This window comes from Aotus nancymaae, unplaced genomic scaffold (genome assembly GCF_030222135.1).
Source record: "Aotus nancymaae isolate 86718 unplaced genomic scaffold, 86718_ANA_hifiasm-v0.15.2.pri h1tg000059l, whole genome shotgun sequence".
In the NCBI taxonomy this organism is placed as follows: domain Eukaryota; kingdom Metazoa; phylum Chordata; class Mammalia; order Primates; family Aotidae; genus Aotus; species Aotus nancymaae.
The window spans coordinates 2,607,922-2,620,084 of NW_026988473.1; the positions used below are offsets into that span (position 1 = coordinate 2,607,922).

Genomic DNA, 12,163 nt, shown 5'->3' on the forward strand with positions numbered 1-12,163 from the left:
GGGTGAGAAGTCCTGTCCCATTCTGGGCCCCATTTTCCTCCTCCAGATATTGAGAGGTGGGTCAGAGCTATACATTTCAATTCTGCTCCCTAGAGTCCTGGGGTTCCCCAGAGGCACCTGAGGGGCTGCTGCAGAAGAGGCTGAGCAGGGCATTGAAGTGTAAGCCCAGCCGGGCTCAAGGTTGCTGGTGGGCTCCCACTGTCCAGTTTCCCAGCCGGGCACCCTAGGCTCCCTGGAACAAAATTTTCCCAGCCGGGCCCCCTTGTTTCTGACTGGCCCTGATGGGGCCTGGTCTCTGGGGAAATGGGGAAGCCACGCCTCTGTCTGCTGGACAGAAGCGCCCCCCCAGAACAGATCGTGGACCAGGATGCTTAGCTGCTCCCTCGCCTTTGACCTTGGGCCTGCTCGAGCCTGGAGAGCCCCAGGGGCCCCGCAAGAAATGCCAGTGTCTCTTGAAGAGCTCAGGCTTTTTGGGGTCAGACGCTCCCCTTCTGTGTGGCCCTGAAGCAAGCCCCTTGGCCTCTCTGAGCTTCAGAAGGAGCCTCGCCCCAGTGGGGTGGGTACAGAGGCAGGACACTGAGAACCAGATCCTCTGAAGCTGGCCTTGAGGTCAGCACAGGGTGGGCGCAATCCCTCTGGGGAGAAAGGTCCAGAGAAGTGGCAGGAAAGGCCCAGCCTGCTGGGGAACCCACCCTGCCCCAGTCCCTGGTGCCTCTGCCCAACCATTCTGGGATGCTCTGGACTTAGCCTGCCTCACAGGAGTCGGCAGGGGTGGGGTGGGGTGTCTGAGCCAGCCAGTTAACCACCGGGCAATCGTCGGCTTCTTCTCAGCATCTTTATTACTGTGTTCAATTCCAGCCCTGGACAGGGGATAGGGCAGGGTGGGGCCAGAGATGCCAAAAGCAAGAATCTCGGGGCCTCAGTTTCCCCCTCTGTCACATAGGGAGGGAAGGCTTCCCCTGCTTCCTTCATCAGAACACCAGGACGTTCAAAGATTTTCAGCACAGGGTGCCCAGTCCTGAGGGCTGCCCAGATGTGGTCCTTGCCCCAGGGGGCTCACCATCTGGGAGGGAGACCTGCGCCCTGGCCCCCCATCAGCAGCTGACAAGAAGGGCAGTTGGGTCATGGCCCAGTGACCAGACAGCATCCTTGAGCCTCTCAGCCATGGGTCTGGCTTCACCAAGCTCCATCCTGGAAGTTGACGGCTGGTCTCGTGTAGGGCAGCAGCGTCCACAGCCTCCATTCTGGGCAGGCTCCTTCTAAACCTTCATAGAATCATAGTCCAAGGCCCTTACCCAAGCCCAGGAGGCAGAGAGCTGAACCCTCTTCTTTTTGGCCCTGCTGGGGTCTTCGAAGAGAGCTAGCTGCTGGGGTGGGAGGGCCAGAGCTAAGACGGGCAGCCGCATGGGACTCCAGTGAGCTGGTGGCAGAAGCCTCGTTGGGCCGCCCAGCCATAGTTCAGAGAGCTGTGAAGAGGTCAGCAGACACGGCAGACTGGTCCGGGCACAGCAGGGGGGCCACCATGGCTTCCAGCATCTTTAGCTGATGGTACCCAGTGTGGGCTACAGGGAGGCCGGCTGACTCAGAGTCACGCTGGGGAAGATGGTGACAAAGCTTTCCCACCTTCTCCTTACCTGCTGGAAGACAGAGGTGGGGGAGGTCCCACGGGCTGAGTGGTGGGCTTAGCTGTTGTTCCACCCACAGCCACGAGATGGGGGTAGACCCCCGGGAGAGAAACACCGCTCATTCACGACCCTTTCTCTTAGAGGAAGGAAACAGGGACCAGAAGCTGGCAGGCAGCTCCTCATAAAGGGGTTCGGATGTCCCCTTTTCCCTGGGGTGAGAGGGTCACACAGTGTACTTCCCAGGAAGTTGTACTGGCCGATCTCCTTGCCTCCTGCTCCATTCCCCTGTCCAACATACCGTCGGATTAATCAGCTAAAAACAGCTCTTACCATATCACCCTCCTCCCCTAAAACCTTCAGTGGCTCCCCAGCGCCTGTGGGATAAATCCCAAATGCCTTCAGGGCCCTCTGAAATATGGCTCTGGGGTATCTGTCTCTGCACCCTCATCTCCAGGCCACTCGGTTGTCATCTTAGTACACAGGCACAGATGGCTCTCCCTCTGAACCTTTGCTGCCCTGAAATCCCCACCCACCTGCTGTGGCACCCTCCCTCCTTCAGCCCGCAGCCATACCTGTTGGTACCACCTCAGCCACCGCCGGCTGCCTCCTCGCTGGGCTTGGATCAGCTGCTCTGTATCCCCCAGGCTACCTGGCAGCTGCTCCTGAGCAGCGGCATCTGGCCCTTCCGTGCCTCTGTCGAGGCCCTGGGACCTGGACTTCTCACGCCCCTCTCTGAGGCTCAGCGCCCGACGGAATTGGCCCTCCAGGGCCCTCCCCCAGGGTTCCTGCAGCTTTCCATAGGAGGGTCGGGGCCCTCGCAAGGACTGGCTTCGCCGCCCTGGTCCCATAGCTCCAGAGGCTGCAGGCACAGGATGCTCCCACTCTCAGCAAGACACTGGCTCTCTGAGGTGCCCCAGTGCCTCCACCCATCTGACAAGAGATCAGCTGGGGACAAAGGTTGGTGCTGCTGAGGTGGCTTTCATAAATCAAAGGGCAGGCCACAGGGCCAAGCATCCCTGAGTCACCTCACCACTGCCACCCCACCTTCTGAGTCAGGGAGTGAAAGCCGGCCAGGTGCAGGGGCTCACACCTATAATCCCAGCACTTTGGGAGGCCGAGGTGGATGGATCACGAGGTCAAGAGTTCGAGAACATCCTGGCCAACATGGTGAAACCTTGTCTCTACTAAAAATACAAACCTCAGCTGGACGTGGTGGCGTGCACCTATAATCCTAGTTACTTGGGAGGCTGAAGCAGGAGAATCAAATGAACCCAGGAGGCGGAGGTTGCAGTGAGCCGAGATCGGGCCATTGCATACTAGCCTGGGCGAAAAAAATAAAAAAAAAAGGCCAGGCACGGTGGCTCACACCTGTAATCCCAGCACTTTGGGAGGCCAAGGTGGGTCGATCACGAGGTGAGGAGATTGAGACTGTCCTGGCAAACATGGTGAAACCCCGTCTCTACTAAAAATACAAAAAAATTAGCTGGGTGTGGTGGCACAAGCCTGTAGTCCCAGCTACTCAGGAGGCTGAGGCAGGAGAATTACTTGAACCCAGGAGGTGGAGATTGCAGTGAGCCGAGATCGTGCCACTGCACTGCAGCCTGTGTGACAATGCGAGACTCTGTCTCAAAAAAAAAAAAAAGAAAAGAAAGAAACAGGATGGCTCCAGGCTAGGAGGCCTGGATTTTTTCCAGGCCCAGTGTTGCCCCTAACCTCACAGCAGCACAGCACAATGCTTGAGCACTCAAGCTCTGAGGACCAACTTCCTCTGGGTAAATTGCGGCTTCATTCCTTGCAATTGTGTGACCTTGGGCACATCTTTCTCCTTCATCTGTAACAGGGACAAGTAAGGTGAGTAATTGCTGTGCGTATTGCATGTGATCCACAGGCTTGGCACACAGCAAGCCCTCAAACAAAGTGAGTTGGTGGTTGTGTTAGTCCAGTCTCCTGTGGCTATAAAGAAATACCTAAGGCCGGGTGCGGTGGCTCACACCTGTAATCCCAGCACTTTGGGAGGCTGAGGCAGGCGGATCATAAGGTCAGGAGTTCGAGACCAGCCTGGCCAACATGGTGAAACCCTGTCTCTACTGAAAAAATACAAAAATAAGCCAGGCATGGTGGCGTGTGCCTGTTATCCCACCTAGCTGGGAGGCTGAGGCAGGACAACTGTTTGAAACCAGGAGGCGGAGGTTGCAGTGAGCCGAGATCACACCACTGCACTCCCACCTGAGTGACAGAGCAAGATTCCATCTCAAAACAAAATAAAACAAAAAAAAATTAGCCAGGCATGGTGGCGGGTGCCTGTAATCTCAGCTATGCTGGAGGCTAAGGCAGGAGAACTGCTTGAACCCAGGAAGCAGAGGTTGCAGTGAACTGAGATTGCGCCACTACACTCCAGCCTGGGCAACAGAACACACACACAAAAATAATAATGAAAATAAGAAATACCTGAGACTGGGTAATTTATAAAGACAAGCAGTGTAATTGGCTTATGGTCCTGCAGGCTGTACAGGAAGCATAGCGGCTTCTGCTGCTGGGGAGGCCTCAGGAAGCTTCCAACCACAGTGGAAGGCAACTGGGAGTGAGGCATCTTGCATGATGGGAGCAGGAGCAAGAGAGAATGCAGCGGAAGGTACTATATACTTTTTTCTTTTCTTTTTTCGAGACAGAGTCTCACTCTGTCACCCAGGCTGGAGTGCAGTGGTGTGATCTCAGCTCACTGCAACCTCTACCTCCCAGGTTCAAGTAACTTTATGCCTCAGCCTCCCGAGTAGCTGGAACTACGGGTGCCCACCGCCACGCCCAGCTAATTTTTTGTATTTTTGGTAGAGACAGGGTCTTGCTATGTTCCCCAGGCTGGTCTTGAACTCCTGGCCTCAAGTGATCTGCCCACCTCGGTCTCCCATAGTGCTGAGATTACAGGCGTGAGCCACCATGCCCAGCCTACACACTTTTAAACAACCGGATCTCACAAGAACTCACTCATTATTATGAAAACAGCACCAAGGGGATGGGGCTAAACCATTTATGAGCATCCAACCCCATGATCCAACCACCTCCAACACTGGGCACGACAGTTCAGCATAAAGTTTGCTGGGGACACAAATCCAAACCATATCGGTGGAATTCACTGCCATGGGCAAATACTTTCCCCTCTTGGCCAGTCTCATCTGTAACACGGGCTGTTTCTTTTTTTCTCTTTTTCTTTTCTTTTATTATTATTTTTTGAAACAGAGTTTCACTCTTGTTGCCCAGGCTGGACTGCAATGGTGCGATATCGACTCACTGCAACCTCCACCTCTCAGGTCCAAGTGATCCTCCTGCCTCAGCCTCCCGAGTAGCTGGGATTATAGGCATGCGCCACCACGCCCGGCTAATTTTGTATTTTTAGTATAGATGGGGTTTCTCTATGTTGGTCAGACTGGTCTTTAACTCCCAACCTCAGGTGATCTGCCCGCCTCATTCTCCCAAAGTGCTGGGGTTACAGACGTGAGCCACTGCACTCGGCTCTTTTTAAATTTGTATTTATTTGAGACGGAGTCTTGCTCTGTCACCCAGGCTGGAGTGCAATGGTGCAATCTCAGCTCACTGCAACCTCTGCCTCCCGGGTTCAAGTGATTCTCTTGCCTCAGCCTCCCAAGTAGCTGGGATTATAGGCACATGCCACCACGCCCAGCTAATTTTTGTATTTTTAGTGGAGATGGGGTTTCACCATGTTGGCCTGGCTGGTCTGGCACTCCCAGCCTCGTGATCCACCCGCCTCTGCCTCCCAAGGTACTGGGATTACAGGCGTGAGGCACTGTACCTGGCCTGTAAAATGGGCTGTTTCAAAAATAAAATGAAATAATGAGTGTGGATGCTTCTAAAGGTGAGACTACTAGCAGCAACTATTTCCCCCAAGACAGGAGGAAGAGAAAGAGGTCTGGGGCTGGGCCAGCAGATTCCTCAGAATGCTTGTTTGGTTTTTTGAGACAAGGTCTCACTCTGTTGTCAGGCTGGAGTGCAGTAGCACGATCTCAGCTCACTGCAGCCTTGACCTCCCAGGCTCAAGTGATCCTCCCACCTCAGCCTCCTGAGTAGCTGGGACTACGTGTATGTGCCAACATGCCTGGCTAATTTTTGTATTTTTTGTAGAGACGGACTTTCATCGTGTTACCCAGGCTGGTTTCAAACTCCCGAGCTAAAGCAATCTGTCAATCTCGGCCTCCCAAAATGCTGGGATTACAGGTGTGAGCCACCACGCTCGGGCTCAGAATGGTAGAATTTGAGTGCTGAAGGGACCTCATACATCTGTTCTATGCTCCTTTTTGTTTTATTTTTATTATTTACTTCTTTATTTTAGAGATAAGGTTTGTCTATATTGCTTAAGCTGGTCACAAACTCCTGGTCTCAAGTGATCCTCCTGTCTCAGCCTCCTGAATAGCTGGAATCACAGGCACGAGCCACCAGGCCCAGCTCCTTTTTGTTTTAGCCACCTGTTTTGAGGCCATCCCTGCACAGATTTCATTTAAACCTCATGATAGTCCTATGGTGTGGGGATTGTTATCTCATTTTATAGATCAGAAAACTGAGGCTCAGGGAGACTAAGCACCTGGCCAGAGAGCATGCCCACTAAGTGGCAGAGCCGGTCAGTGGCCCTGGTCAGCCGGGCTTCAAAACCCATGCTTCAATCACCCAGCTCTCCTTCCCCAGACCCGGCAGCAGAGGCAGGACTGGAAGCCCGCTATCCTGCCTCCTCCATGTTTAGGATGGTGCAGAGGACACCCCTATCCAGGGTCAGGGAAGGGCTGGCTGCAGCTCTTGGCTCACACTAGCCTTGCCCCCTGGGGCCTGGCCTTGCCCTCGTTCCTTCTGCTCAGAGTTTCTGAAATTTCCTTGGGTGAAGGGTTGCTTAAAATCTGCCGGGCTCGGCTCCCAGAGGAGCTAAGACAGGGCCAGTGTGAAGAGAATGGAACAAAGGAGCCCTGACCCTCTGCCCCAGCCTGTCCCAAACACTGACTCTGATTTGTACCCAGGCCTTTTTATTTCAACCCTGACAACACTCCAAAGGTCAAGCCTGACCCCGGTTAAAAAGCAACATAACCATTACGCAATGTTCAACGCCCTCTCTTCAGCACACATAGTCAACTCAAATCCCCACTCTCACAAAGGTCTGAGCCCAGGAAGAGCTTGCTGACTCACAGACTTTTGAGACAAGGTGGGATGAATCACTCGCTCTTGCGTCAAACACATAGCTGTGGAGTGCCCTCTTTCCAAGTGTGGTCTTAAAACAATTTCCCAAATCCACAGAGGAGATGGGGAGAAAATATGTGTTCTCCTCCTTCCCTCCTCACTGCTTCTCTGCCTTCTTCACCTGGTATCTTAGTCTGATTTGTGTTGCTGTAACAGAGACTGGTTAATTTCCAAACAATAGTTCATTTGATTCATGGTTCTGGAGGCTGGGAAGTCCAAGAGCATGGCATCAGCCTCCAATGAGGGCCTTCGTGCTAGGTCCCCCCAGGCAGACGGTGGAAGGGTAAGAAAAAGTAAAGGTGAGCAAGGGCAAGAGAGGGTTGAACTCGCTTTTATCAGGAACCTACTTCCGGATAATTGCAGCAATCCAGTCATGTAATCACCTCTTCACGGTCCCACCTCTTGATACTGTCATAATGGCAATTATAGTTTGACATGAGTTTTGGAGCCGACAGTCAAGCTATAGCACCTGGCAAGCTCTTACTCACCCTTCAAAACTCTGCTTTGTGAGTGACACCTCCCCAGAAAGCCTGCCCTGACACCTCCAGGCTGTGTAATATACGCAGTCCCCTCTCCAGCCCATCCAATAAAACACAGTAATACACACAGTAGCCCAATCACACACGCCTGCCTTTCCTTACCAGACTAGGTACCCCCGAAGGCTAGAAGAACACCTTCATCTCTGTGTCCCCACGACCCAACACAGTAAATAACCGGTGTGAAATATTGGAGACTGTTAGTTGTCTATTGCTGCCTAACAAATTACCCCAAAACTTAGAGACTTAACACACATTTATTATCTCAGTTTCTCTGGGTCAGGTGTGGTGTGTGGCTTAGCAGGTCTCTGGCTCAAGTCTCTCAGAGGCTACAGTCAAGTCTTCTCCAGGTCCTTCTGGGGTGGGTCTGCTTCCAAGCTCACTCTCGTGGTTGTTTGCATAATTGGATTCCTTTTGGATTGTGAGACTGAGGGCCTCTGTTTCTTGATTGGTGATTGTTACTACTTGGGCCTCTCCAGTGAGCATCTTACAATGTGGCAGCTGGCTTTAATCAGAGTAAGCAAGTGAGAGCAAGAGATGACGAGAAAGACAGAAGCCAGGATCTTTGGGGACCTAACTGCAGAAGTGACATGTGGAGGCCAGAGCAACTCCATCTTGGCTGCTAATCCACCACGTTGATTTCCTATTAACCCCTACTCTGGGAATGCCTCTAAGATTTCTACTGTCTCTACTGTTACCATAAATCCTACGCTTAGGCAGATTCATATCACATTCTTGCCTTTCCCTGAGGTCTCGACTTCAATTGTCTTATGCATTCCTTCCCTATGGTATATAAGCCCTGCGTCTGGGGGGGTTATAACGTGGGGGTCCACCATCACGTCTTGCCGCAGCCTGAGACACAGACTTGGCTTCTGTTCCTAAGTTCGTATTAAATGTTTCTTGATAACCCCTACTCTAGGAATGCCTCTAAGATTCCTACTGTATCCATAAATCCTACCCTTAGGCAGACTCATATTACATTCTTGCCTTTCCCTGGAGTCTGGGCAACAGAGCAACACTCTGTCTCAAAATAAAATAAAATAAAATTAATGTTTCTTTCTAAGAAACAGAGTTTGGGGCTGGGCACGGTGGCATGCCTATAATCCCAGCGCTTTGGGAGGCCAAGGTGTGGCGGATCACCTGAGGTTGGGAGTTCGAGACCAGCCTGACCAACATGGAGAAACCCTGTATCTATGAAAAATACAAAATTAACCAGACGTGGTGGCACATGCCTGTAATCCCAGCTACTCAGGAGTCTGAGGCAGGAGAATTGCTTGAACCTGGGAGGCGGAGGTTGTGGTGAGCCGAGATCATGCCATTGCACTCCAGCCTGGGCAACAAGAGAGAAACTCTGTCTCAAAACAAAAAAAAAAAAAGAAAAGAAAATATGATGCCCAGGAGAAGTAAGAGGAGAACTGTGCAGATATTCATATTTAATTTAAAATTGTTTGTGGGCCAGGTGCAGTGGCTCACACCTGTAATCCCAGCAGTTTGGGAGGCCAAGGCAGGGGAGGATCACTTGAGGACAGGAGTTTGAGACCAGCCTAGGCTGGGCACAGTGGATTGCAAGGTCAGGAGTTCAAGACCAGCCTGGCCAAGATGGTGAAGCCCCATCTCTACTAAAAATACAAAAATTAGCTAGGCATGGTGGCAGGAGCCTATAATCCCAGCTACTCAGGAGGCTGAGGCAGAAAACTGCTTGAACCCGGGAGGTGGAGGTTGCAGTGAGCCAAGATCACACCAACGCACTCCAGCCTGGGTGACAGAGCAAGACTCTGTCTCAAAAAAAAAAAAAAAAAATTTTCTTCTGTCCCTTATTCCCTCCTCACACCTCTACAAGAGTTGAGTTTAGCATGTAGTAAATGTTTAATAGCGAATAGGACTGCCCGAGAGTCCACAGAGTCCAGCGAACACCACATTTATGGGGGAGGGAAAAGTTCAAGAGATTATTACCTGGAACAGGTCAGGTGGGGACATGAACCGGGAGGAGCAAATTCTGAGGAATTTCTGAAGCTTTGACAGTGTCCCTTGGCAGGGAAGGAAACATATTTTTTTTTACATGGAAGTACCAACCATAGACCTATTTCACTTCAACACCTGCCCCAGCTGGCAGAAAAATGTTTCTTTTCATGGGAGCCCAATTTTCCTTTTCTGAAACTCTTCCTGAGACTCATTCTCAGTTTTCACAGCCTTGATGGATATAAAGAGCAATGATAACTCCAAGCTGCACCTATCTAGAATATTGTTTCTGAACAGATGCGGACCTTACATTCCTGGCTGTGACACATTGGCATGGTGCTCTTCTCTGCTCAGCGCAGCCCACCTGGAAGAGTACAGATCCATCCTGCCACCACTGGTGATCTCACTTGGTAATAGCAAAATATTCATATACAAATACAAATTTTATCTTGTCACTCTCTTGATTTAATTTTGCCAGTGGTTTCCCACTAACCTAAGAAAAGTACCACAGAACTTACCAAGTACTTCTGCCTGTTTCCCTCTCACATTTAGTTTACTCAACTACGCTCTGGGGCGTGTCTGGGATTTTTTTTTTTTTTTTTTTTTTTTTTCTGAGACGGAGTTTCGCTCTTGTTACCCAGGCTGGAGTGCAATGGCGCGATCTCGGCTCACTGCAACCTCCGCCTCCTGGGTTCAGGCAATTGTCCTGCCTCAGCCTCCTGAGTAGCTGGGATTACAGGCACGTGCCACCATGCCCAGCTAATTTTTTGTATTAGTAGAGACGGGGTTTCACCATGTTGAACAGGATGGTCTCGATCTCTTGACCTCATGATCCACCCGCCTCGGCCTCCCAAAGTGCTGGGGTTACAGGCTTGAGCCACCACGCCCGGCCGTGTCTGGGATTTTATGTGCATTTCCTCAACCCATTCACCCAGTGCCACCCTTATCTGATTTTCTAAGGCTTTTCCAGCTAAATCCTTAAAGTCATAGTAGTTGTAATATCTAACTGTAGAAAAGTTAATTATATTGTGTGTCTAAAAGTTAATTATGTAGTATGTCTAAAGAAATGATTATTTAAGGTTGTTGGTTCCATCCAATTCTGTGAAGAAAGTCATTGGTAGCTTGATGGGGATAGATTTGAATATATACATTACTTAGGGCAGTATGGCCATTTTCACAATATCGATGCTTCCTAACCAAGAGCATGGAATGATTTTCCATATGTTTGTGTCCTCTCTTATTTCCTGCACATTTCTTGTTAGTTATATTCCTAGGTATTTTGTTCTCTTTGTAGCAGTTGTGAATGGGAGTTCACTCATGATTTGGCTGTTTGTCTATTATTGGTGTATAGGAATGCTTGCAATTTTTGCACATTGATTTTGTATCCTGAGACTTCGCTGAAGTTGCTGATCAGCTTAAGGATATTTTGGGCTGAGATGATAGGGTTTTCTAAACATGTCATCTGAAAACAGGGACAATTTGATGTCCACTCTCCCTATTTAAATTCTCTTTATTAATTTCCCTTGACTGATGACCCTAGCCAGAACTTCCCATACTGTGTTGAATAGGGGGTGAGAGAGGACATCCTTGTCTTTTGCCAGTTCTCAACGAAAATGCTTCCAGTTTTTGCCCATTGAGTATGATATTGGCTGTGGGTTTGTCATAAATAGCTCTTATTTTGAGAGATATATATCATTGATGCCTATTTTATTGAGAGTTTTTAGCATGAAAGACTGTTGAATTTTGTCAAAGGCATTCTCTGCATCTATTGAGATAATCATGTGGTTTTTGTATTTGGTTCTGTTTATGTGATGGATTACATTTCTAGATTTGTGTGTGTTGAATGAGGCTTGCATCGCTGGGATGAAGCCAAGTTGATCATCATAAACTTTTTGATGTGCTATTGAATGCGGTTTTCCAGTATTTTATTGAAGATTTATGCATCAATGTTCATAATGGATATTGGCCTGAATTTTTTTTTTAGTTGAGTCTCTGCCAGGTTTTGGTATCAGGATGATGTTGGTCTCATAAAACGAGTTAGGGAGAATTCCCTCTTTTTGTATTGTTTGGAATAGTTTCAGAATGAATGGAACCAGCTCCTTTTTGTATGTCTGGTAGAATTCAGCTGTGAACCCATCTGGACCTGGGGTTTTTTTAGTTGGTAGTCTATTGATGGCTGCCTCAACTTCATCCCTTGTTATTGGCCTATTCAGGGTTTGAACTTCTTCCTGGTCTAGTCTTGGGAGAGTGCAAGTGTCCAGGAATTTATCCGTTTCATCCAGATTTACTGGTTTGTGTGCATAGAGTTGTTTGTAGTAATATCTGATGGTAGTTTTATTTCTGTGGAATTGGTGATGATATCCCTTTTAACATTTTTCATTGCATCTATTTGGATCTTCTCTCTTTTCTTTTTTATTAGTTTGGCTAGTGGTCTCTTTTCTATTTATTTATTTATTTATTTATTTATTTATTTATTATGTTTTCAAAAATCCAAAGCCTGGATTCAATGATATTTTGAACTTTTTTGTTGTTGTTGTTCTTATCTCCTTCAGCTCTGCTTTGATCTCAGTTATTTCTTGCCTTCTGCTAGCTTTTGAATTTGTTTGATCTTGCTCCTCTAGTATTTTGTGTGTGTGTGTGATGTTAGGGTGTCAATTTTACATCTTTCCTCACTTCTCTCAGGAGCACTTACTGCTATAAATTTCCCTCTAGACAGTGCTTTAAATGTGTCCCAGAGATTCTGGTACATTGTGTCTTTGCTTTCATTGGTTTTGAAGAACATCTTTATTTCTGCCTTCATTTTGTTATTTT

The 12,163-nt window shown here is 49.1% G+C and overlaps 1 protein-coding gene across 2 annotated transcripts; it reads right to left on the minus strand.

The window, feature by feature from the left end:
• Positions 1-820: 820 nt before the first annotated feature.
• On the minus strand, positions 821-2,530 carry CUNH11orf86 (chromosome unknown C11orf86 homolog). Of its 2 annotated transcripts, none has more exons than XM_012438493.2 (2): positions 2,198-2,530; positions 821-1,634 (listed from the first exon to the last, which is right to left on the minus strand). In XM_012438493.2, exons 1-2 carry the CDS (start codon positions 2,471-2,473, stop codon positions 1,563-1,565), a joined length of 348 nt encoding a protein of 115 aa, XP_012293916.1. In that variant the 5' UTR covers positions 2,474-2,530; the 3' UTR covers positions 821-1,562. The 2 variants fall into 2 exon arrangements, with proteins under 2 accessions (XP_012293916.1, XP_012293915.1); XM_012438492.2 differs by having other exon boundaries at positions 821-1,637.
• Between the last annotated feature and the right edge of the window lie 9,633 nt (positions 2,531-12,163).